General features: G+C 48.8%; 2 protein-coding genes across 2 annotated transcripts in view; one reads left to right on the top strand and one right to left on the bottom strand.

Annotated features, from left to right (window-relative positions):
- The window catches only part of Cdc45 (cell division cycle 45), a 30,421-nt gene extending 10,035 nt beyond the window's left edge, over window positions 1-20,386 (top strand). The window contains exons 8-19 of the mRNA XM_021184566.3: window positions 2,500-2,561; window positions 3,857-3,907; window positions 5,319-5,438; window positions 6,029-6,160; window positions 6,394-6,492; window positions 7,941-8,102; window positions 13,936-14,074; window positions 14,152-14,235; window positions 15,799-15,917; window positions 16,094-16,170; window positions 18,869-18,935; window positions 20,280-20,386. Coding sequence (XP_021040225.1) covers window positions 2,500-2,561; window positions 3,857-3,907; window positions 5,319-5,438; window positions 6,029-6,160; window positions 6,394-6,492; window positions 7,941-8,102; window positions 13,936-14,074; window positions 14,152-14,235; window positions 15,799-15,917; window positions 16,094-16,170; window positions 18,869-18,933 — 1,110 coding nt within the window. The 3' untranslated portion in view covers window positions 18,934-18,935; window positions 20,280-20,386. The remainder of the gene's footprint in view (window positions 1-2,499; window positions 2,562-3,856; window positions 3,908-5,318; window positions 5,439-6,028; window positions 6,161-6,393; window positions 6,493-7,940; window positions 8,103-13,935; window positions 14,075-14,151; window positions 14,236-15,798; window positions 15,918-16,093; window positions 16,171-18,868; window positions 18,936-20,279) is intronic.
- Window positions 20,387-22,579: 2,193 nt separating this feature from the next.
- On the bottom strand, window positions 22,580-24,015 carry Cldn5 (claudin 5). Its single transcript, XM_021185097.1, has one exon. It carries the CDS (start codon window positions 23,870-23,872, stop codon window positions 23,216-23,218), a length of 657 nt encoding a protein of 218 aa, XP_021040756.1. The 5' UTR covers window positions 23,873-24,015; the 3' UTR covers window positions 22,580-23,215.
- Window positions 24,016-26,093: the final 2,078 nt, after the last annotated feature.

Below are 26,093 nucleotides of genomic sequence, written 5' to 3'. Positions count from 1 at the left end.
TGCTGCTTGTTGTGTCTTGTTTCTGTGGTGTTGGGTAAACCCATCCTAGGTCAAGGGCACAGGTACTTCTTTCAGAGGCAGTTGTTAGGGTGGCCCCTCAGGCTGTGTAGCAGCCATCTTCTTTAAGAGGCAGTTGTTAGGGTAGCCCCTCAGGCTGTGTAGCAGCCATCTTCTTTCAGAGGCAGTTGTTAGGGTGGCCCCTCAGGCTGTGTAGCAGCCATCCTTTTGTTCATCATCAAAATTACCGAGTAATGGAGCTGTGAAGATGTCAGTTAAGAGCAGCTCAGAGAGGGCAGATTTGTTTCCCAACACCTACATCTCAGCTCATAGCCATCCCATGGATTCAGGTCCAGAGTATCTGCCCCTTCCTCTGACCTCTGTAGGTACCAGGCACATACATAGTGCACAGATACATTCAGGCAAAGCACTCACACATAAAATAAATCAAATCTTTAAAAAGACTGATTAAGTAGGGTGTGGTGGCTGTTTTGGTTGGGATTACTAATGCTGTGATGAAACACTGACCAAAGAAAGCATCATTGGAAGGAGAGGGTTTATTTTCAGCTTCCACTTCCAGGTAATAATCCATCTCTGAGTGATGTCAGGGTAAAAGCTCAAAACAGGGCAGGACCCTGTAGGCTGGGGCTGATGCAGAGGATGTAGAGGAATGCTGCTTACTGGCTTCCTCCTCCTGGTTTGTTCAGCCTGCCTTCTTGTAAAGCCCAGGACTACTAGACCAGAGATGGCACCACCCACAATGGGCGGGGCCTTCCCCATCAATCACTAATTAAGAAAATGCCCTATAGGCTTGCTTACAACCTAAACTTATGGAGGCATTTTCTCAATTGAGGTTCCCTCCTCTCTGATGACTGCAGCTTGTGTCAACCTGACATAAAACTAGCCAGCACAGTGGCACACACCTTTAATCCCAGCACTTGGGAGGCAAAAGCAGGAAGATCTCTGAGTTTAAGGCCTGACTGGTCTACCTAGAGAGTTCAAGGCCACCCAGGGCTACATAATGAGACACTCTCTAAGTAAACAAATAAATAAATATGTATTAATCTCTGTGCAAGAAGATTAAACTATGGGATTACAGTAGTATGTGGCTCTGTTAACATTGACCAGGATTTAGGGTCTTTAGTAGCTGTAGAAGATATATGGTTCTTTTTTTCTTTTTTTTTTTTTTTTTTTTTTGGTTTTTTGAGACAGGGTTTCTTCTCTGTGTAGCCCTGGCTGTCCTGGAACTCACTTTGTAGACCAGGCTGGCCTTGAACTCAGAAATCCGCCTGCCTCTGCCTCCCGAGTGCTGGGATTAAAGGCATACGCCACCATGCTCGGTTTAGATATATGGTTCTTAACACGTTAATTTGATGTAGGATTTTTGTCTGATTGTTTACCTTAGGATAATGCAAAAGTGATGTAGCTCAGTACAAATCAAATTTGTTTCAGTAAAAACACTGTAGTTAGTCTTCAGCTTTGGCCTTAGATCTTGGACTCTTGGTATTATATTTCCTATGTCTCATTTATTTATTTATTTATTTATTTATTTATTATTTTTTTAAGATTTATTTATTTATTATATATAAGTACACTATAGCTGTCTTCAGACACTCCAGAAGAGGGCGCCAGATCTTGTTGTGGATGGTTGTGAGCCACCATGTGGTTGCTGGGATTTGAACTCTGGACCTTCGGAAGAGCAGTTGGGTGCTCTTACCCACTGAGCCATCTCACCAGCCCCCTATGTCTCATTTATAATTGAAGGTTTACCATCCTTTGGTTCTCTGCTCAGCCCTTGCAGTAGATAGAGAGGGAACTAATACACTCTCAGAAATGATACCTGACTTTCTCCAGATCCCTTGAAAATTTTCTCCCTGGAGGAAATCCGCATCTCGTGCTAAGTCAGCTGGTCAGACACCCACTGTCCTCACAGTCTCTCACCAAACTCAGACCTTCCATTCAGGTTGCTTACGTCTTCGATCCTTGAACAGCCCCGTTAACCTTTACAGGGAGTCCAGAAACCCCTCCCACTCTAGTCATGTGACCAGAACCCGAGCCCTTCCTCATCTGGGTCTGAGGCCGCCTCCATGCAGGAAGAATGTGGATGCAGCGTGGACAGTCAGGCCACAGGGCCTCCCGACCTGTTTTCATGATAGCCTTGAGCATCGCCTGAGATGTGCAGCCTTCCTTGCACAGTGCTATGCCTGGGCTTCCCACTGGGTGGCACTTTGTTTCCATCCTTCATGTGCTACATGATTAAACACAAAGATGCAGATGACATTAGATAGCAGAGACTGATGTTTGGGGTCAGCAGAATTACTCTGTCATCTTTCCCTCACTCTGATGGGGACTTTTTTTCTCACATGCTGAATAGCTTGAATACCCTGATTTGCAGGGTTTCACTGGGCTCCTTGGCTTGGAGCCGTCCCACTGTCCTCACTGTGTGGCCCCTTCTGTAACTCAGTTGCTTTTGGCTTCAGGCTTTTTTTGTTTTCCTTGCAGTCCGCCATGGTGATGTTTGACCTGGCGTGGATGATGTCCAAGGACCTGAATGACATGCTGTGGTATGTAGCACACATACACAAACATGGAAACCCTGCTAAACCATGTTGGGAGTCCTGCCACCAGCTAAAGTCACTGTCACATGGACAGTCCAGTGCTTCTATGAGGAATGTTAGGTGCAGCCCCTCTCTGGGATGACTTATAAGCCTCGTCTTCCAAGGGTTAAGTCTGAGGCTGGGGGATGGTCGTTGAGGACAGTGGGGCTCCGGGTCAGCTCCTGTCTCTGCACCCTTGATGCTTACTTAGCCTTATGCCCAGCAAATACAGTAAGTGGAGGTTTGAGTGAGATCGACCTTGGTAGGCATTCTTGCAGCCCTGGCACTGGTACAATCCAACTCAGAATTGTCCCTTTCTGCAATTTCCCTGTCAGACTGTAACCAGGGCCTTGAGCACACAGACCAGTGAGCCTCCCAGTCACTGTCAACTTGATTGATTTTGAAACAGGATTTGGTCTTTATAAATGAGAAGCATGTAATTCTGGCCTGGCTCTGCCTCCTTGGCCCCTTGTTTGTGGTCCTCGTTTTCTTTGCAAGCAGTATACCAAGGTCCTTCAGGTCTGATCACCACAGTGATAGTTATATTGGCTGCAGAGAATCAGGACAGGTTAGGACTTTGCCCTAGGCCTTTACTTTTGTCCAGGTGTAAAGATGCCCGTCTTTTGGCCCCACCCACTCTCAGCTCTTATTCCTCTGCTATGCCTGTACTTACTCCTAACTGGCCACTTGCGAAACATCTGCTCCCAGCCAGGTTGGTTACTGCTAAATACTCAGTTGCTTTGGTATTCAAGCTAAATTGGTTTCCTCCTAGATCCAGTAGCGACCGGTCTTAACAGGAATCACAGAGGCCTGGTCCTGGGTGTGTGCAGGGTTCCTTTAATAGGATGCTTTCTTTACTGGATGGATTCCCTTATGCTTTCTTGTTTAACTTGTGATGAGTCCTTTAGATCACTTGTTTACATTGGTGGCTTTTCTCTGACCCAAGTATAGTTTGTGTCTACCCAAGCTTTGACCTAGAACTGGAAGACTGACCTTGTGTTTCTTCCAGTATCTCAGGGGAAACTTTCCCTAAGATTTCCCCATTTTTTAAAGATGGAAGGTGCAAATGTCAACATTTCAAATTACAGTAGAAAAGAAGCCCAAGATAATTATTCACAAATTAGTGGCAGGGCACAGTGAGTTTTGGGGCCATGCTAACAGGACACTCCTGGACTGTCCATCAAGTCACTTGGCTCCAGGATACATAACTTACCAAGTCCAGGCACCTTGTAGCTTTACCCCATCATCTGCTTTCCTTCCAGGTGGGCCATTGTTGGACTGACAGACCAGTGGGTGCATGACAAGATCACTCAGTAAGTGATGGCCTCCGTTTGAGGGTAGCTCTGTGCTCTGTGCATGTGGCAGCCCCTGAGTCAGCACAAGGACATGGGAAGCAGTATCAGTGAGAAGTCTTACCGAGAAGGAGGAGGGGTGGCTCTTCTTGCCTGGGCTCTTAGCCTTAGGACCTTTGCTTATGGCCTAGCTTGGCCTCCTTACAGCCTGAGAAGTCCACTGGGTGGAGCCAGCAGCAGCAGCAGCCGTGGCCTAGAGACAGGTACTGAGATGTAGCCTATGCACACTGGAGGTTAGGGGAGAGAGATGGATGCATGTAGGGAAGGAAGGAAGGAGAAGAAGGCCTAGGGCTCCTGTCAGGGGGGATGAGTTTGATCACAAAACAAGAGACTTACAAGAGGGTTGGCAAGGAGCAGAGTCGGATTCTCTGAGTGTGGCAGGCTCCTCTTCTGTGGACTCTGTGAACTGGGAAGGAGGCCGAGCTTTGAACAGGCAAACATAGGCTCTCATTGTTTCCCTTGGGACTGGGACGCAGTCCAATGTCTTGTGGTTATCAAGTAGGACTTGTAAGAGAGTGAAAAGGCCAGGCCTGAGCCCACAGGAGGGTCATTACTCACTGCCGTCCACTTTTCACCTCAATCCTTGTGCGTCTGTAGAAGGCCCCACGATGTATTAGGCCCTCTGCGTGGTCAGAAGTTTTAAAACTGAAAACTCAAGCTCTGGTCAGACTTCTGTTGCCCGGATCGCCACATTGATCCAGCCTCCAGCCTTGCTGGGCCTCAGTCCCTTCTCTGGATGGATTGGGGTGTGGGTGAGATAGTTTAAGAGCAAGAGCGTCTGTGCTCTTATGGAGGACTCGTGTTCAGTTCTTAGTTCAGCACCCGTGCTGAAAGGCTTACAACCTCCTATGAGTCCAGCTACAAGGCTTCTGATACCTCTGACCTCCAGGCACCCACCCACACATGGACACAAACAATTAAAAAAAATAAATTTATTGTTTAAAAAGATGGCACAGGGCAGGCGTACAGGTGACATAAAATCTAGAAATGACAGTACATGTAACATGGGGACCATATCCTGCTCTTGGCCTCAGGGGAGATCTTCTTGTTACCATCCCAGTTGGTGGCCCACTGAGACCTGGATCAGGACCTGCCTACCACATCTGCACTTGCTGGCAATATGTGTGCTAGTCTGGACTCTGTATGTGGATTATTGTTCCAGGGTCTAATTGACTGTGTGAGCTAGACACCTGGCCAGCCCCCTGCATGCTGTTTTCCAAAGGTATCTCAGTACCTAAAGATGGGGCATAGCCTGGCCAGAGAGCACCCTGCCCAACTCGGTCTCTAGCTTTATACCTGAACAAGCTTCTTCAACCCTCCTTCAGGAACAGCTGGGGAGGGAGCTGGTTCAGCCAACCATGCTTTCTTACAGAATGAAGTACGTGACTGATGTCGGCATCCTGCAGCGTCATGTGTCCCGTCATAACCACCGAAACGAGGCGGAGGAGAACATGCTCTCTGTAGACTGCACCCGGATCTCCTTCGAGTATGAGTATCTTTGCAGCTCAGCCCCTTGGGGTTTAGGCAGTACTCGTGGCTGTTAGCATGTTGCTCAGCAGATGCTTTCTGTTTCGTTACTATGGTGATAGAGCCACCCATGCCCTCCTATGCCAGTGTGATTGTGGTCTATTTTCTGGCCACAGACAATGTCTGAGTCATGCCGCAGACTCCTGAGAGCTGAAGCAAAGTAGACTGCAGTCCCTGGGCCCTAGACGTTGGGAAGGAGAGGCACTGATGGGGACAAAAAGCACCAAGTGTCCAGTGGAGCGGTGGCAAGGCATCAGCAAGACTGCAGAGTCTATCTGGTCCTGGAGGAGAGGCCTGAGACAGGACTCAAGGGGATATATGCATGTTGGTCTGTCAAAGGGAGAAAATGGCTTAACTTCAGCTGCTCCCTGCATGAGTCAGAGCTCTGAGGTCTACTGCACTCAGGCAGGCCCCAACAAAAGAGAGTCCCACAAATAGGGATGTCCACTAATAATTCTGGGTGGGTCCATACCAACCCAAGGTTGTAGGCCACTGTCAGCTCCAGGTAGGTAGTAGGCAGTGGGCACCACGTGTGTTCCTTGACCTTGAACCTAGCCTCTGCCTGGTACTGTATCAGCACTGGTCCCTCCATGAAAGTCTGTACAACACCAGCTACACAGCAGCCAGGTTTAAGCTCTGGTCTGTGCATGGGCAGAAACGACTCCAGGAGTTCCTTGCAGACATGGGGTAAGTAACTGCCTTGCCTGTAGCCCCTTACCCTGTCTTCACCCTGCTGTCGCAAAGCAGCCCACTCTGACGTGACTTACTTGGGTGTAAAGTACAGTCCCTCCTCCATGTCCTAGCATATAGTCTGAGTGCACCTGTCAGGACACCCCTGGTGGGCATGCACAGGGACCCCACAGCAGGCCTCTTCTCTGCTGTCAGTGTCTTGTCTCATTCATACAGCTTGCTCCCTCCAGGCTTCCCCTGAAGCAAGTCAAGCAGAAATTTCAGTCCATGGACGTTTCCTTGAAGGGGAATCTGCGAGAAATGATTGAAGAATCTGCAAATAAATTTGGGTAAATGCTTTTCTAGATTATGTTTTTGTTTTCCTTTTCCTTTTCCTTTTTTCCGGATAGGGTTTCTGTGTAACCCTGGCCATCCTGGAGCCTCAGTCTAGCCCAGGCTGGCCTCTGCTGGGAATGAAAGGTGTCATCCATCATGCCCAGCATGGACTACACTTAGAAAAAGAGCTTCCCTTTAACCATCCACCTGCACTGATGCAAGAGTAAGAGCTGGCCCCAAAGATGTACAGACCACTGGGACTGAGTCAAACCTAACCGAAGGAAATGTTGGGTTTTCTTTGGATTACAGATGTACTTTCTTGCTGGGCAGTAATGGCACATGCCTTTAATCCCAGCCTGTGAAGCAAGGGCACATGGATCTTTGTGAGTTCAAGGCCAGTCTGGGCTACAGAGTGAGTTCTAGGACACAGGGGAAACCCTGTCTCAAAAAACCAGAAAAAAAATGCACTTTCTTGGGCTGGAAAGATGGCTCAGCAGTTAAGAGCACTGACTGCTCTTCTAGAGTATCCAGGTTCAATCTACATGGCCTCTCACAACTGTCTGTGACTCCAGTTCCAGGGGCTCTGACTCTCACACAAATGTACACGCAGGCAAAGCACCAATGCACATAAAATAAGAATAAATTAATTAATTTAAAAAGAAAAGTGCATACTGCCCTTCCAGAGGACAGACACCCTCCCACCCCCAGCTCCATGTCTATTGGCCCATAATTGCTTGTAACTCCATCTCCAGAGTATCCTATACCCGTTTCTGGCCTCTTTGGACATATGTACACACAGACACATACATTCACACAGTGAGTTCATGAAAATAGTAAAAAGACCCTTACGTTTAGGTTTTTTTTTGTTGTTGTTGTTTTTCTTGTTTTTCGTTTTTTGTTTTTGTTTTTGTTTTGAGAAAGGATCCTGGCTATAGTAGAACTCACTATATAGACCTTGTAGACCAGGCCTCGAACTCACAGAAAGTCTGCTTGCCTCTGCTTCCTGAATACTGGGATTAAAGGTGTGTGCCACCACATCTGGCATGCTTAGGGTCTTTACATTCTGGCACTATGATGTAGACAGATAGACTGGAATCAGAAATGAGGCACAGGGGCCGGAGGCGGGCACACTCTTTCCTACCAGGTCTTCAGGTGCCACTGAAGCCCAGTACCTGCCTGCTCCTGCCTGGCAGGCTGACATTACAACATAAATGAGAATTTTGCGCTACCCTAGGCCTGATGGCTATGTAATGTTCATTGCTGAAGCAGCCACGGTCAGGGCAGTTGGCTTCAGGGCCTGCATGTGTGGGTGTTTTGGCCTCCCTCATCCTTTAAGCGATGGTCACAGTGAGCATTCTTGAGAACATGTGAGTAACTTAGGGTATCTTTTAGTCTGGTCTGGTCATACGAGCTGTGTAAAGTTGAGAGTGATAAATAAGCACATCGCTTCCTCCCTGGACAGGATGAAGGACATGCGTGTACAGACTTTCAGCATTCAGTTTGGGTTCAAGCATAAATTCCTGGCCAGTGATGTCGTCTTTGCCACCATGTCTCTAATGGAGAGTCCTGAGAAGGATGGCTCAGGGACAGACCACTTCATCCAGGCTCTCGATAGCCTCTCCAGGTAATGGGTATGATCTGGGTAGCCATTCTGTGACCTCAGCCTTACCCTGCATAGAGACCAATCACAAACATGCTTGAGAGTGTCTGTCATATGGGAACTACAAGGTTGGAATCCCTACCACTGAGCAAGCTGTTTCTAAACTGCTAGCCCGGCTCCAGTTATTATTATTGTTGTTGTTGTTATTATCATTATTATTATTAAGATAAGGTCCCTGTAGCTCAGGCTGGCCTCACATGCCTTCGATACATAGCCCTGTCTGGCCTCAAATTCATGCTCCTTTTTCCCGAGCCTCCCAAGTGCTAGGACTGGTGATGTATGTGTGCCACCATCCTCAGTGCCCTGGAGTCCTTTTCATTCCCTTTGTGACTGTCCTTTTCTCCCTCTGCCTTCTCAATCTCTTAAGACATTGTTTTCACTCTTGGTTTTCTTCCAGTTCTTCATTTTTCAATTCCTTTATCTCAAAATCTCCTTTTGTTTTTCAATCATGAAGTTGGACATTCCCAGTTGTGATGTTTTGGAGTTGTGACTTTCTGGTATATTTGTATGTCAAAGGTGATCATCTCCTCATAGTCCTGGTTAGCCTTGAACTAGCTATGTCGATAGACCAGGTTGGCCTCAAAGTCACAGACATTCACTTGTTTCAGCCTCCCAAGTTCTGGGATTAAAGGCATGTACAACTATGTCCAGCTTCTCATTTGTCTGTTTTTGATGATTTGGTGGAGACCAGACTATAATGTTTATATAAATATTTTTAATTTAATTTAATTTAAAACATAGGCTTTACAGAAAGGCTAATTCAGATTACTAACTCTGTAGAACTCAGTAGAACTGCTTTTTCTGTTGATTCTTACGCAAGGTCAAAAAATATAGGACCCTGCTTTCTGGGTTCCCTCAGTTCTGTCTGTCTGTCTGTCTGTCTGCCCTCCCTCCCTTCCTTCCTCCCTCATAAATATTTAGTTTTAAGATATAGTTCTTGGCTGGGCAGAACTTTGGTGGTGCACATCTTTAATCCCAGCACTCAGGAGGCAGAGGCAGGTGGATCTCTGAGTTTGAGGCCAGCCTGGTCTACAGAGGGAGTTTCAGGACAGCCAGTGCTGCACAGAGAAACCTTGTCTTGAAAAACCAAAAGACAGACAGACAGACAGGATGCAGCCATAAGTTGTGACTCCTCCCTGTAACTCAAGAGGTAGAAGCAGGAGGCTCAAAAGTTGAGAAATAACCAGTTTGGGCAGTATGGTGAAAATAGAAGACACATATCGTGTACCCCCAAAGAAGAGCATGCCCAGCACTCAGCACTGTGCAGTCTTCAAGTTCCTTCATTTCCTAGAAGAAGCTCTGTACCCCTTAGCCATCACCTTTCAGCCCTTCTAGCACTGAAAACTGCCTCTGCAGACTGCCCTTGTTAGCATCTGTATGAGTGATGCTCAAGGTTCCTTGCATCTGACTTCTGTAGCTTAGTGTACTGGTTTATGCTTGTATAAGGACTTCTCTTTATCATAGATCATGATCCATTGGATGAATATTCCACACTCTATGTACCATTTTGTAAGCTAATAGACATGGGTTCTTCTACCTTCTGACCATCTTTCTCAGTTGGGTACAAGCTTTTGTGTAGTTGTGTTTTCACTTTTTGTGCTGGAGTGGAATTGTGGGGTCATGTGTGTTCTTGATGTCACCTCCTGGGGAACGACCAGGCAGTTTCCATGGTGGCAGCTCCAGGTCCCACCAGCAGTGTTTGAAGGCTCAGTTTTTCCATGTCTTTACCAGCATGTGTGGTCTGTGTATGGAAGTATGTAGTGGTAGCTTGTGCTTTTGGTTTGTATCTCACTATGGCTAACGATGTGTAGTGGTTTTCCATGTGCTGACTGGCCATTTGTGCAGCTTGTTTGAAGAGCTGTCTATTCAGATCCCCACTTGTAAGTTAGGTATTAATTTTGATGGTGTCCACATCATCCAATTTTCCTTTTGTTTCTTGTGCCTTGGGTGTTCTTAAGAAACCATTGCTAAACCCAAATGACAAAGACTTCACTTGCTTATTTCTTCTAAGCATAGTTTTTGCTCTTACACTGGATGTATGATGACTCTTTGGACATCGGTTTTTGTTGTTAGTACAAGAAGGTATACAATTTTATTCTTTGTAAAATTTATTCCTACATTTATTTGTGTGCAGAGGTCACAGGACAACATGAAAGTTCTTTCCTGCCACCACGCAGGTCCCAGGCTTGAACTCAGTAAGCGTCCCACTGACCTCCGACTTCACTCTCTTTAAATTCTTTTTCTCCTGCCATTGAACTAGTTTAATACTTATATTAAGGATCAGTTGGTCATAAGCATAAAGATGCACTCTACCCTGCCAGCTCTCTTCCATCCAGCTAAAGGTTACGAGCCTTGTGCCAGGACTACACTGTGTGTTTTGATTGCTGTGGCTTTATAGCATATTTGAACTAGGAAATGTGACTCTTTGAATTTTCTCTTCTAGGATTAGCTCTTCTAGGTAACTTGAATTTAATCTTGGGATCAGCAGTTCACCAGGCCCTGAAGAGATCCATTTCTGTTTTCAATCGGTAGATTACTCTGTTTTGGGAGCACGTGGAGCCCAGGCTAGCCTTGAATTTGATGCATAGCCAAGGATGACCTTGAATTTCTGGTCCTCCTGCCTCTGCCTCCCATGCACTGGGATTACAGGCATACACTACTTCACTTGGCTGAGTATTGCCTTATTAACAGCATATAAACTTTATACTTATTGTTACAATTTTAAAATACTATTGTGTGTATGTACACAGACACGTACATGATGGGGTAGGTGTGTGTGGAGATCAGCAGACAATCCTGTGGATCTGATCTCTTCCCCCTAGATGTGATTCTGGGATGAACTCCGGGCGCCGGCTGGTGCAGCACTCCTCACCAGCCCCTTCTTTTGTTAGCTTTTACATAACTGTTCAGGTGTGTTCTCAAGCTCAGTTTTGGTGTTCTCAGAGCTGCTACATAGAAATGCAAGCAATCTTTGTTGTCTTTATCATGTGTCCTTTCCCACAGCCTTGCTGAACTCATTGCTCTAGCGGTTTTCTGTGGATTCCCTAAGCTTTTAGATGTATGAGATCCCAGAGTCTCTGGATGGCACCGGTTATGCTTCCTTCCCCGTCTGGATACCCTGTACTGAATTTCCTTGCTTGCTGTGCCAGTCTGTCCTCCAGGACAGCAGTGTGGTCCCAGTGCATGCTGTCTGTCTGTCTGCCTGCCTGCCTGCCTGCCTGCCTGCCTGCCTGCCTGCCTGCCTGTCTGCCTCTTCCTTTCCTCTTGTTTGCTGTGAAGGGTTAAACCCTGGGGTCTGGCACATGCTAAGCCCGTGCTTCCTGACCACTCTCAGTCCCCTTCTTCCCTTTTCCTACAGCTCCCTCCAGCCCTCTTGCCTCGCTGTCAGCAGTTCTCAGTGAGGGGCAATGTAAACAGGAGCTCTGGATGACTCCTGCCGCTCCACTGCCCTGGCTCCACACTCCTTACCAGGTTCCCTTGAACTGTAACATGGGTCCACGGAGTTCGCTTTGTCCCCTTACACTCACCTGCTGTTGAGTAGTAGGGCAAAGCTCCCTCGGTCTTGGCATCCAACTTCCAATTGCCCTGCCTATCACTGATCCCCAGCACCCACAGTGATGCGGGCAATATGACGGACTGGTGTCTCCTCCTTGCAAGTTAGAACATATGTGTTTGCTTCTGTAATCTATGTACTCTGTTTTGTTGTTGTGTGGTTTAGTGATCATTTGGTTTTGTTTTATAAATCTTTCAAAATTGTGTTTTGTGTATGAGTGTTTTGCCTGCAGGTCTTTGTGTGCAGCACATGCATGCTTGGTGCCTGAGAAGGTCAGAAGAGATTGTCAGCTTCCTAGAACTGAGTTATGGACAGCCATGAGCTCCATGTGAATGCTGGGAGTCAAACTCGGGTTCCCTGAAAGAGCAGACAGCATCCTAACCAGTGAGCCAGCTCTTCAGTTGGAAGATGGGATTTAGTTGCTTCCTATTTCAGATCTGTTTCCTGCCGATTTTCTCCCCAGTTCTTTCAACAAGTACTTGTGGGCAGCCAGAGGCCAGTGTTGGATGTCTTCTTTATTTAAGTTCTCTACCTTAGTTTTTGAGACAGGGTCACTCACTGAACCTTGAGCTCATCAATTCAGCCAGCTGGCCACACAAGCCACAGGACCTGCTGTCTCTGCTTCCTCAGTGCGCGGGTTATAGGCATGTGCCCACTGTACCTGGTTTTTTACGTGGGTGCTAGGGATAGAATTTAAGTCTTTGCACTTGTGTGGCAAGCACTCTGACTGAGCCCCCATATGTCGCCTCTTGGTCTGGCCCTGCAGCTGCTGAGGCCCGCTGTCACCACTCCTGTCACCACAGATGTGTCTTCCTAGAGCACAGTTCTCAGAACACCTTGAGAGAAGGAAGCACATACAGTGAGCATCCTGTGTCCCTCTGTGCCTTTTTCTGCCCTTGAATGATCTGTGGTTTCGCTCCTAGAGTTCAGGCTGAAGGCAGTTCCCTGTTGGCTGTAGGTTACATTGTGCCCTGTCCTTCAGCAGCCAACACTGCTAATAAAAAGTGGGAGTCCTTTCAATTCTTGGTTATTCTTGTTTTTAATTTTTTAAATGTATTTATGTCCGTTTTTTCAGGCTGCTATCAAGGTTTATGATCCTCCTGCCTCAGCCTCCCGAGTGCCAAGGCTGTTGCATGTGCCATCACACCTGGGTCTGATTGTTGTTTGTGTGGAAATGTCTAGTTCTGTCCACTAACAGACAGACGCTTTCAGATCTGCTCTAGCTTGTGTCCTCCGTTGTACTGAGTCTGAAGTCCAGTCGCTTCAGTTCATGGCCTCAGACTCTGCGGCTCCACGGTTGCTTTTCGTATAGTTTCATTAGCCCTCCCGATGTCAGTGCTTCCTAATCTTACGTTGCTGTCTTCCTATGCTTTGCATTTTCCGTGGATTTGTTCCGTGGAGCTTGTGGTAGCTTTTCTGTCCTTTGACATTTGAGTAAATGATTTATTTCTTTCTGAAGTTTTCATTTCTGTCAACACTTCTGCTTTCTGACCTTTTTTTCCTAGTGTCCTATTCTTGTTATAGGAATGTTAATGTTTGCCCAAATCTCTCAGAACATAATGGAGTCATTTTAAGTTTCATTTGATCTCTAACCATCTGTTTTTACTGGGATCTTCCCCTAACCCCACCCCACCCTCACCCCTCTTCAAGCCATAAGTGGTTCTCAAATAATCTAGTGTTTTGTGTTTAGGAAGCCATGGAATCTTGACTGAGCCCTGGATGTCTGGGTATAGCTTGCTGGGCACAGATGCTTTGCTTGAAGGCCAGCCTTACTTCTCTAGAGTCTTCATTTAAAATATTCAGAGAGGCACATCTCTTATCTTTTGAGTGGATGCGGGAAGTCTTTATATTTCCCCCACCCATTGCCTCAGGTACCCTGTTGGAACCCTCCAAGTACCTTCTTGAGTCCTCCTTATGTGATCTCTAGATTCCTGTTTTGTAGCCCAGACTAGCCTCAAATTCACAATTTTCCTGAATGCCGGGATTACAAGTATGTACCATCATACCCATGTACCTTCTGTCTTTTGATCCTAGAGTCTTATGACTCTCTTGCTCCATCACTGGGTTACACTTTTTTAAATTGTTCCTTCCTTTCACGTGAAGAGGAACTCAAGGGGGAGAGAAGATACATTTTTACTCCTAAACTCGTTCTTGAACCAGGAATCAAGCAGTCTGTTTGCCCTTGGCATTTTAACAAGAGTACCCAACAAGCATCACATAAGCCCTGTGTCTGCCCTGTTTCAGGAGTAACCTGGACAAGCTATACCTTGGTCTAGAGCTCGCCAAGAAGCACCTCCAAGCCACACAACAGACCATCGCCAGCTGTCTCTGTACCAACCTCGTCACATCCCAGGGCCCTTTTCTCTACTGCTCACTCATGGAGGTTAGACTTCCTTACCCGGGCAGTGCCAAGCCACACCCCCTAGTAATCCCTTCTAATCAGCTGTCTTCCCCTTCCAGGGCACTCCAGATGTCACCCTGTTTTCCAAGCCAGCATCCTTGAGTCTGCTCAGCAGACATCTGCTCAAGTCCTTTGTGTACTCGGTGAGCACTTGAATGGAGTGGGGATGAGGTGGCAACGGCATGGGTACAAGAGGACAGGCGTCATGCTAAGCGCGTGTCAGGGGTGGCCTAGGGTTACCCACACTGTTCAGCAGCTGTGAGACTGGATATGCTCCATATTTGGGGCCATATTTTACCTCACCTCACCTCTAGGAGCCTTCCAGTTTCCTACAAGCTCTAGAATTAGCACTCACTAGTTATGTTGCTTGGATAAGTAGGAGGGGCCCTGGAAAGCTGTGGGGCTGGGGCTTAGGGTCATCTGTGACAAATCAAGAAAAGATGGAGTTAACAAGGATTTGGATAATGCCTCTGTAGGTTTGTGGCCCTAATATCTTTTTTTTAGAACACAGTCTAACTCAGTTGGTATTTAGACAGGCCCCAACCCAGCTACTAGAGGACTTCTCTCAGGCATGGATGCAGAAAGGATAGTTGGTGGTGATTTCAGGATGAGGTTTATGAAGAGAATCAGGAAGTTGAAATTTACTCAGGCTATGAGTCAACCAGTAAAACAATGATGTTAACGTTCTGAAGATAATTAATGCTGTCTCCATGGGCTCTGCCTCCTCAGACACAGCCAGTCTTTGATCACAGCTATCTCAGGAAGATTGGATATATAGCTCAGTACTGGAACCTTGCCTAATATGTGTGAGGTCCTGGCAGTATATATGATCCCCAGCACCAAAAAGAATTCCTTTGAGAAACCTGCAAAAAACAAAACATGCAAGTGAAGTGATGTGTCAGCATTGCGTTGGGTAATATAAGTGCTCTAGAGATGATTCAGTGTAGAAGAGGGTATGCAATTATATATAAAATTATATATAAAATTTACACACGTGATAGTGTCTTCATGAGAAACATGACACTCTTGGATTTGGGTGTTCACAGGGGTCCTGGAACCAATCCCCTACCACCTGCTAGGAATGATTAAAATGTCAAAAGATGAACCAGACTAAACTAGAACTTTGCAATTCTGTTGGCTTCATTCAGATCTCAACCTCATGTATCAGTTGTGAGAAAGAATTTCTGACCTCTGCACCTCTCTTCCTTATCTGTAGAAGACAGCCACTTCACAGGTCCAGTCAGTTATCAGACATTGACTTAACACCCACTAAGTGCCCATTTCTCATGCTGGGTTATACCTCAGGCCTGTGTAAACCACGACTGTTAGTTGGTCACTTCGATGATAGTGTGAGGGGGAAACCTCAGCCCCTCTGTCCTAACTGCAGGAGGTCCCCAGTTTCAAACAGAGGCATACACTGGGAGGAAGGAGAACAGACAGGAGTGTTGGGAGGTGCTCCTAGAGACCTGGAGGTGGTGATTGGAGAAAAGCAAGGCTGGGGTGCGAAGAGGGTTGAGCCAGTAGATAATTGGATGCTGAGAGCCAAAATATCAAGTTGGAATTTTAGCATACCCTCTGGTGACTGCATCCCTGCAGGCTTTAGGGGTGGCCTAATGCTATCAGAGTTTCTAGGAGCTGAGCAGTGTGCTCCACCCTGCAAGCTGAGAATGACCATGCTGTGACCAAGAGTGCTCCTGTCTCCATAGACAAAGAATCGACGATGCAAGCTGCTGCCCCTGGTGATGGCTGCCCCGCTGAGCGTGGAACAGGGCACAGTGACTGTGGTGGGCATCCCTCCAGAGACTGATAGCTCGGATAGAAAGAAGTGAGCAGCTTTTCCATGTCCTGGGACAACAAGGCTGAAGGCCCTGGTGTGTCAGCACATTGGCCACCAACTCTGCAGAGCCTAAGTGGCTTTTGCCCTTCAGTGTCTGTGTCACTGGGGCCAGATTGGGAAGGGTCTGTTGTCTGTCTCACAATGTGTCTGTTCTGTGCCTTTAGCTTTTTTGGTCGGGCGTTTGAGAAGGCAGCAGAAAGCACCAGCTCTCGGACTCTACACAATTACTTTGACCTCTCAGGTAAGTGTCTCTGCCCAGTGGCCACATTTCTGCCTTCACACCTTCCAGGCCAGCATTGGCCCTGGAGGGAGGCAAGCTGGTGATGGAGGTATCCAGCCAGCAGTCCACCTTGCCCTTCCAAAACAGCCCTCGGCAAAGCTGCCTTTATAATTCTCACAACTCTTGCTGGGAAGGCATAGGCCTACATGCAGCCTCACTACCCTGCTCTAAAATCATTTCCCGCCCTGAGGGGCTCACTGGGCAAGCCAGTCTCCATCATGTACAAAAGGAAACAACACAGCCTGTGGCAACCCAAAGCTGGCACCATGAAGGCAATCTTACCTGGGGCTCCAGCACTCTACCCTGCGAGACAGTTTTTGCAACTGTTGGGTGAGTCAGAGAGTGAAAGGCGTAGTCCGGTGACCACCAGAGAGAGCAGCACACAACTTGGTTCATGCTTGAGCAGATTTACCTTTTTTTTTTTGAGACACAGGCTATATAGCCCAAGCTAGCCTAGTTCCTATAATTTTCCTGCCTGTGCTTCCCAAGTGCAGAGATTATAAGCTTGGGGCTACCAAACTGGTCTGTCTTTTTTTGTTGGTTTAGTTGGCTGGCTTTGATGTCTTGGTTTTTTGGTTTTTGGGGGTTTGGTTGTTGGAGGGTTTGGGGGAAGACTATTATTGTTTTTGTTTGTTTGTTTTTATTTTGTGAAGTCTCTATAGCTCTGGCTGTCCTTGTCTTATTTTTGAGATGGGATCTCACTGTGTAGATGAGGCTGGCTAGAGCACACCAAGATGGAAACTGCCTCTGCCTGCCAAGTGCTCGGGTTAGAGGGCTGCACCACAACACCTGGCCCGTCTTGTTCTTGCTCACATCTTTTTTTTTTTTTTTTGCTTTATTTATTTTACTTTATGTGTATGAATGTTTTGCCCGCATGTGTGTCTGTACACCATGAACATGCCTGTTGGATCTCCTGGAAATGGGATTGTAGATGGTTGTGAGCCACTGTTTAAGTGCTGGGAATTGAGCCTGGACCATCCTCTACAAGAGTAACAAGTGCTTTTAACTGCTGGGCCAACTCTCCAGCCCCTCGCTGATACATTTTACGGTAAAACAGACTTGACTTGACAATGCACTGCTGTCAGTGGCTCCCTAGGCTGCAGAGTACAATAGCCTGGTGACTTCCACAGGCTAATTCCTCTCAGTGCCATGTCTGGCACTGGAAGTCAAGGTGTCAGTATGACTGGCAGCCTCTGTCCTTAGCTACATAGTTTCTTCTTTCTGAAACTCCTCTATGTATGTCTATGCCCAGATCTCTTCTTACAAGGCCCCTAGTATTGTGGGTAGGACACACCCTCAACACCTTATTTTACCTGTTTGAAACTCCAGACTCAAGGTGTCAGATAGTAGAGTTAGGGTTTCAACAAAGGAACTTGGGGAACACAACTCTCTGTTTCTTCTACTTCTTCTTTTATTATATATAAGTACATTGTAGTTGTCTTCAGATGCACCAGAAGAGGGCATCAGATCTCACTACAGGTGGTTGTGAGCCACCAAGTGGTTGCTGGGATTTGAACTCAGGACCTTTGGGAGAGCAGTCAGTGCTCTTAAATTCTGAGCCATCTCTCCAGTCCCTCTCTGTTTCTTTTTTTAGTTTTGTTTGGTTTTGTTTTGTTGTGGTGGTGGTGGTTGGTTGTGGATAGGTTGGTTTTGTTTGTTTTATTTTGAGACAAGGTCTGTAATGTAGCTTTGTTTATCCTAGAACTTAACTCTAGAACAAACAAGGCTGTCTTCAAACTTACAGAGATCTGCCTGCCTCTGCCTCTGCCTCTGCCTCTGCCTCCAGAGTGCTGACACCACTATCTATGCCCAGCTACCTCAGTATTTTATCTGCATCTCTCAGCAAGGGAATTTCTTACATTACCATGCTCTGATACCCCAACACTAACTTGTCTGTGTTCAAGTTGCCTGCAGTGTCTCAGGCAGGCTTCTTTGGGCCAGGCAGCTGTAGCTATGGCATTGTGGGGTTGGTCCACCATGAACAGCAGCTCCTGATTCCTGCCTGTGATGCGAGTGGGAGGGTTTAGGCTAGAAGCTCCCTGGATTCCTCTGAGGGTCGAGAACTGGAGGTAGGAAGTGTGGAAGTAGGTATGGTCAGTATAAGCCTGGTGGGCAAGGCTTTGTACTCTAGGGAGCTGGCCAGCAGCACGGAGCACCCCACTCTTGGCAAGCAAGCCCTCTTCAGTACCTGACTTTGCTTTACCATACCTGCCTAACCCTGCCTGCCCTTCCAAACACAAGTATTTTGTGTTGGGTCCTCTCCAGAAGACACTGAAGCTGAAGTACACCACAGAGCAGGGCCGATGTGGCCTGCACCACTGTGGGGACAGGCATTAATGCCGGTCCCTGTCCAGGTCTGTGTCAGGGTTGTCACCTGCTTGGTGTTCCCTGTGCTGCCTGACATCATTTACCCCTGCATGCTGTGGAGTCCTTGCAAGATAAGGCTCTGGACTCTCCACAGTGGAGCCGACAGATCTAAAACAGGAGTACAGTGGGAAAGAGATGAAACCCAACACTGCAGAACCTCCAGGCCTGCCAGGAGCCCACAGTGTGGAATGCCAGGAGAGCTGTCAGCCTGAGGGAGGAGGGGGAGGCCACGTACCATGCCTTGTTTCTCACTCCTCCCTGCTCATGGGATGTTTTCCTTTCATTATTTCAGTAATTGAGCTGAAGGCTGAGGACCGGAGCAAGTTCCTGGACGCTCTTGTGTCACTGCTGTCCTGAGGGTAAGCATGGGCGGGCCAGGTCCGCGGGCCCAACTCCTGCTCTTGTATCTCTCAACAGAGGCGTTTACTTGTGTTTCCCGTCAGAGCACAGTCTTGAGATTTTTCCCAGGAATGTCTGACCTAAGAATGCCAGCAAGGCCACAATGGAGCGCTTTTGAGAAAGATTAATTAATTAATTAATTAATTTCATTAAGCACCTTTGACACCACCACCACCCTCCCCAAAATGACCTCAGATTTTCTCTCTCATGCCCACACCATGGGCTGAGCATCATGTGTGACATACAGGTTATCTAGTACCAGCCCCAGAGGTCACCCAGAGTCTCTTACAGCCACAGCCACAAGCCCCAGGCTGGGGCCCACAGAAGTGGCACTCTGGGCTTTTCTGCACTCAGTCTTTAATAAGAAAGCAAGCTGTTGGTTCCGCATGGGCTCTCAGCCCATTGTGGCTCAGAACACCTCCCTAATGAAGCCCTCACTATTCTCCCACATGATCCTTCTTTTTGAGGGGCCACATTGGAAAGTGGAAGTAGTTTTCTCCTATGCTTCTGTGAACATCTCAGCCTCCGTCTGGCCGAGCAGACTTTCCAAGCCTCTGATATAAGGAGCTTTCAGGCTGAGGCTGCTCTATCCATGTTAAACCCAACCTATAGGGGAACAGATTGGCCTCATGTGGCTCAGGAACTTCATTCTGTCAAGATAGCATGAGCACTAGGGGCCATATTAAGGAAAGTGTCTAGACTGGACCTGGAAATCCTTGGTCAAACTTGCAGGTAGTCAGCAGTGACTTGGGCCAGGTAAGTTTAACTTTAAATTAGTCTAACTCCAAAAAAAGGAGCCCACGAGTGGCAAGTGTGTACTGAGCTTGTGGGGAGCAATACGGGCCAGGGCTGACTGGAGGCAGATCTCTCCTGCACTGCCAATAGCACTGCTATGTGTGTCTGGCTACCAAGCAGGGGTGTAACTGGGAGGGGAAGGAGAAGATGTTACATGATGGGGGAAGCAAGAGACTGCCTGGCAAGGGAAGGAAGGGGCCCTTGTATAGAAACCATGAAGCTGCCCGGGCAGGACAAGTGGTCAGCCAGGGTCTGGAATTGTAGGAAACCAGGTGAAGGGGGTCTGGGTACTTTTCATGCAGATAGACAGTCAGACTTAGTAAGGAGTGTGGAAGGACAGTGAGTACTTCAATAGATATGGGATGACCTTTTACTCCAAACTCACCCTCACCCTCTGTTGAAGCTGCTCAGAAGCAGCAGCCCATCAGGCCATGGGAAGGCCCACTCTAGTTTGTTTGAAATGGAGAGAAAGGATGAATTGTAGGAAACCTTTTTTTTTTTCCTTCCAGAATTCAACTTCTCCAGAAGTGACCTCCTTTTCCTTATTTATATCTCCTGGCCACTATTCAACTGTAAGATAACATTTGAAATGTGAGACTATATGGTTTTTAATAAAATGTTGGATGTTTTATCCCCTCTGGGTCTGTGATCTTATTGGAACTTAGAAGCACTCTGAGCCTTCTTGGGATCCAGGGAAACCTTGTTCCGGTGTCCTCTGTGCTACATAGGAGGCATAGAGGCTTCTCTGTTCAACCCTGGGACAAGGTCTCCCCATCTGCTCTCCTGGCCTCCTGATGGCAATGGGCAGAGGCTGGGCCCTTCAGTACTAAGGATCTTCACAACCAGCACCTGTGATGGCCACTGCCCAGCAATGCCAAGGACCTGACTCTGCCTGCCTGACTCTAGCAGTATCGCCATCTTGGCCATCCTTCTATCATGGCCTTCAACTTGCCATAAAGGATCTCTTTAGGTGCCTTGTCTCTGCAAACAGAGGTCACATTGCTTTGCAAATAAAGTATCAGGGGGAAGGCCTCAGACCAAGGAGGGCTAATGGATGAGTAGGGTCAACAAAACAGTGTCCCCAGGCTCTGTCAACATTACTCACACCCTACTCAGAATATCTCAGCTGTAGTGGATCTCTGGCCTCTTAACACCTTCAGGGAAGCAAGGGTCTTAGAGTGGTGGAGCCAACTGTCATTGTCCCTGGAGCAGGTAAGTATAGAGAGGTTGGATGGTGAAGAAGGGGATATAGGTACTAGAAAAGCAGACATGGTAAAAAGAGATACCCACTTGTGGGCATCTGAGCTCCTAAGGAAGGCAGGATGGCACACAGTCCTAGAAGGAGGGGTTATTCACAAAGGTTTCTCTCTTTGCCCAGTTTGGTTTTGTTGTAGAGTGTTTTGTTCTTTGAGACACGTTCTCACTATGTAGCCTAAGCCATTTTAAGTATTCCAAGTACTGATGAATAGTGTTAAGTCAGTGGTGAGAAGCCCAGGCTGCCCTTCAGGAAATCGGGGGGGGGGGGGTCCGCAGGTGGGAGGTGGGTAGGATTGGCCCTCCTCCCTGGACCACCTATAGTGCCACCAGCCAACTGCCTTCACATAGCCACCCTGGCCATTTGGAAGAACTCAGAGCAAGCAGCTGCCTTCCCATACTCTATACTGGGTAAAGACCTCTGTGGAAAGGGTACACCACCAGCCAAGTGTGCCAGCATAACCATACACTGGCCTGGTAGGGCACAGGGCCAGATCTAGGATCACATGTTCCCAAGCTTGGGGCTGCTCTTGATCCTTCCTGCACATGCACCTGCTGGACTGAGTTCATCTTGATTCAGTGAGGTCTTCCACTGAGGCTGTCTCATTGGGGCCTGAGCAGCCATTAGAAAGTCAGCTTCCCTGTAAGTTCCACCCTTGCCTTCTTTGTCCCCAATTCCAGAATCTGCCCTGAGTCTCTCTAAGCTCACATCCTTAGGTTTTAACCCCTTCCCCACCCTGAGGCACCTAACCAGGCCTGAAAGACTGGGTACTGGATGTAGCCAGGGTTGGTGGCAGATGCCAAGCCTTCCTTCTGACTGGGCTTTGTATGCCTCGTTGCAGCCCTTTCCCGTATCCACTGTGCATTCCTGACTCTGGCCTTTTAGCCCAAAGAGAGAGAAACTAAGCTTTCTTTGGCTGTTGGCTTTACTCGCTTTGCCCTCGTGGGATCTTTTCCCAAGTCCTGGACCCTCTTTTCCCCCAGGATAGTAACACCCAAAATTCTCTGTGAACATAGGTGCATTAGCAGCAGGGTGGACACAAACCCTAGACCCTGTTTAGAGCCACACTAGCCAGAGGACTAGGACAAAGGGCTGCAATGGGCTCAGCTACCCTGGGCAAGTGCCTCTCCCATAGCAGCTGTTATGTACTGCAGTCAGCTAAAGACTGAACACATCACATCATCCATGCACTGTGGCTCCCACACATGAGGGAAGTGCCTAGTCTAGCTGTGTGCCCTTGTCGGTGGCCACTTGATACTTGGAGCTGAGCAAGCACTGGGGGTAAAAGTGTTGGAGGTATTCCTGGGAGAAGCCAACAACCTAGCTACCCACTCTCAGCACTTCCCATCACCCAAGTCGCCATTCCCATGATGTGAGTGAGACTCCAGCTGGATCCTCTCCTGGGCTCTGCCTCCCCTCCTGTATCCCAGCCTAACTCCAGCACTTGGCTGAGTTGAAAACTGAAGAAATCCCTGCAGGGAGTCTTTGAGGAGGGGTGGGTAGATGAATAGGGAGCTGGGCACAAGGAGTGGCTGGACAGAGGACAGGACACAGTTGAAAGTGTTCAAACCATTTACTGAGCAAATTCTTGCCCGGCCCACCCCCCAAACCCCAAGCTTCCAGGAGGAAGGCAACCCCTCTAAGGCTCTGGTACCTACAGGGCCCCCACCTTGGGGGAGTGCTGGAGTGAGACCAGGTCCAGGCTAAGTCCTTTGGTTCAGTAGGTTCTTCTCCACTAACAAAGAAAATGCCCTTTTTAACACGTCCCTATGGCAGCCCCGGGGTTTCTCCGGGTGCTCTCTGCGGGGTTTCTCCAGCTGCCCTTTCAGGTTAGCAGGTGCCACTGGACATTAAGGCAGCATCTAATGCCCCCAGGATCTCAGTAGGAACTGTTCGCGGCAGTTTGGTGCCTACTTCACCGATGAAATCTGAGAGTTCCACCCACGTTGTGGCCAACTGCTCATAGAAGAAAAGGTCGGTCAAGTTCTTAAAAGTGCCTGTAGTCTATTCTGAGCAAGGCCGGGCTAGTGATGGTCAACGGACTCTGTGAGAGCGGGCAAGTCTGGCCCGAACCCAGCATGACTTGCGCTGCGCAACCCTGCGGTGGTCGTCATCCACACACGGCTTCCCGCATCGGTCTTTCCCATCGCGGGCTTAGCTGCGGGAAGAGCCCCGCCATGCCTCCCGCCCTTAAACATAGTTCTTCTTGTCGTAATCGCCATTGGCTGTGGGCCGCCGCGGCGCAGAGTACTTGACCGGGTAGCTGAACTCAGGGCGCCCGATGCAGACCCAGGCGCCGCAACACACGAGGCCGCCACCGCACATGAGCAGTGCGGAGGCCGCCCAGCCGATGTACAGCGCCGCGCCCAGCTCATACTTCTGTGACACCGGCACCGTCGGATCATAGAACTCGCGGACGACGATGTTGGCGAACCAGCAGAGCGGCACGAGTGCCAACAGCCCGCACACCGCGTAAAGCGCTCCTCCCGTGAGTGCTACCCGTGCCTTAACTGGGCCCGGGGCCACGCAGGTGGTGCACTGAGCGCCGGTCAAGGTAACAAAGAGTGCCACCAGCGCCAGCAGCACAGCGCCCACGGTGAGTGCCCGAGCTGCCTGCACCTCCGCACTCAGCGCCAGCACAGATTCATACACCTTGCACTGCATGTGCCCGGTACTCTGCACCACGCACGACATCCACAGCCCCTTCCAAGTCGTCTGCGCCGTCACGATGTTGTGGTCGAGGAAGGCAGTCACCTGCCACATGGGCAGCCCACACGCCAGGATCAAGCCCACCCATCCTACTAGACACAGCACCAGACCCAGAATTTCCAACGCTGCAGACCCCATGGCTAAAGACTGAATGCTCACCCGACGGCCCTTGGGGCCTCTGGGTGCTCTCTGCGCTGCTTAGGCTGGGAGCTGGGAGTTGATTCTGGTGCCTCTGCTCTGGAGCCTCCAGTCCTGGAGCAGAAGAGGAGGTTTTAACTACACCAACTGGGTTCTGAAGTAACCTGTTGTCCTATTTGAAGTCTCGGGGGCGGACTCTGCCCCCAGGGCGCAGCCCCCCGAGTTAGCTCAACCAATCCATGAGCAGACCTTCGGCCCACAGCCAATCGCGGACCCCCTGACAGCTACAGTTACTGAAACCACGCCGAGCAGGACTAGTCCTGCTCACCCGAACCGCACCCTGCAGAACTGCAGTCTGAGACCCTACCAATTTCTGTCCTAGTCGGGGCTGATCTTGGCAGGTACACAGGAGATCTGTGCGCCCCTGTCTCCACTGTTAGCAGCATGACCTCTAGCCTACACTCACCAGCTCCACCTGCTACATCCCGGATCATTCCAACTCCTCTCTCCTCTCTGCAGACGCTTGACCTGGAGGTTCTCTGAGCCCCTGTGCACAGGTGAAACAAACCTCTACGCCCGCCGTTTGTCCCTTGGCACACCAAGCGGAGATGCTAGGCAAGGCTGTGTTGGGCTTGCCCTTAATTATAACCTTATTCATGATCCTGCCTAACCACCGCCTACAGTTCTCACTCCTTCCCTGGAACTGGCCTGACACAAAGTGAGCAGTGCAAGGGCCTGTGCTCTCCTCTGGGATGCTGCGCAATCCCTGAGGGTTCTCCGACGTCCAGTCTTCTCCAGCATATAGGCTGTGATCCCAGCACAGCATACTGGAATCCTGGGACAGCAGAGACACGATGGGACATAGAAAGGCTATGCCATCCTACAAATAGTTGTGGTGCTTTGCCACCCCAGCCCCCAGGCCACCCTACGGAAGCCAACTTGGAGTTTCCTGGCCAGGAGGAAGAGCCCCCATCCTCGGTGGAGGAGGGAGCCGCGGGATTTCCGGGCATTCTTCTGCACAATGGCCCAGCAATTTCTTGAAAGGTCCACTGGGTTAGACACACTGGGTCCCTGAGGCTCAGGTGGGGGCACCAGGCCCCACAGCCCACAACCAAACTAGGGCGCCAGCCTCTTTCCAGTGAACACTCCTCCCTGCTCCCTTTGTTTCCAGCTAACCCTGGACTCCAGCTGGGCTTTGTTGTCTTCTGTTCTTGTTGTTGTTCTGTTTGGGGGGTTTGTTTTGTTGGTTTCCTCTGCTCAAAAGAACTCAGGGCCTCTATAGAGAAAGGATGACATTGTTGAGGCCAGCCACAGATGTGGAGATTTTGGTAAACCTCTCCCTTTATGGGTTCCTGCTTCCTTCCGGAGATGGCTCTGAGCTAGAGGTCTATGAGGCCAGGTCATTGCCTACTTCACCCTACAACAAACTGTTCTTAGAAGACAGAGGGAGAGCCTCACATACACACCCTTCCTTGTCCTCCCTGGTACCTCTTCCAGCTATCATATATTTCCTGCTGCCTTCTATCTTCTAGAGACCCGTGCTTTTCTGCAGACCCTTCTCCTGCTCAGTGGATGTAAACTCAAATTCTGCTCCCCCTGCTCCAGTCTGCAGAATTTTGTTTTGCCAGCCCCCTCCCTTCAAGCTCCCAGGCACCTTCCTGGAGCAACTAGTGAACCCTCTTCAGATGACCCAACAAGGCTACTCCTGCAGGCCCTGGCCTGTAATCCTCTATGGCTCTCATTGCCCACTGACAAAGAACTGGATCCTGGGAGCAGCCTAGACTAAGCTGGCTGTAAGTGACCAGGAGAATATTTACACAATTTATACTTCAACCAGATCCATCTTCCCTGGGCCTTGGAATGAACCTTCCTACTGTTCCTGGCTTGTCTTGCTGTTCTGCAGGATGTGCTGATGCACACATCTGAGAATATCTCTCTACACGCAGGCCCCAGAAGGTCCAAGCCAGGATAGCTTTTGCCTGCTGGCTTTCTCCTACTAGTGTCCCGAGAATACAGGGGATCTTCTGGGACACACATTTGTCCCAGACAAGAAGCAGCTTGCTGCTTTCAACTATTTGGGGCTACGAACAACAGGACATGCTCCCCTTCCTTCTGTCTGCCCTCCTATCCGCCATTTTGGTACTGTCCCCAGCCTGGCACCCAGAATGATCCGAGCAAGTTCACATACCTTTGGTAAATTCATAATTGCCAGTGGAACCTT

Source organism: Mus caroli, unplaced genomic scaffold (genome assembly GCF_978045245.1).
Source record: "Mus caroli unplaced genomic scaffold, Mus_caroli_1 scaffold_17, whole genome shotgun sequence".
NCBI classification, from domain to species: Eukaryota; Metazoa; Chordata; class Mammalia; order Rodentia; family Muridae; genus Mus; species Mus caroli.
This window is presented reverse-complemented; position numbering and strand designations above follow the sequence as displayed.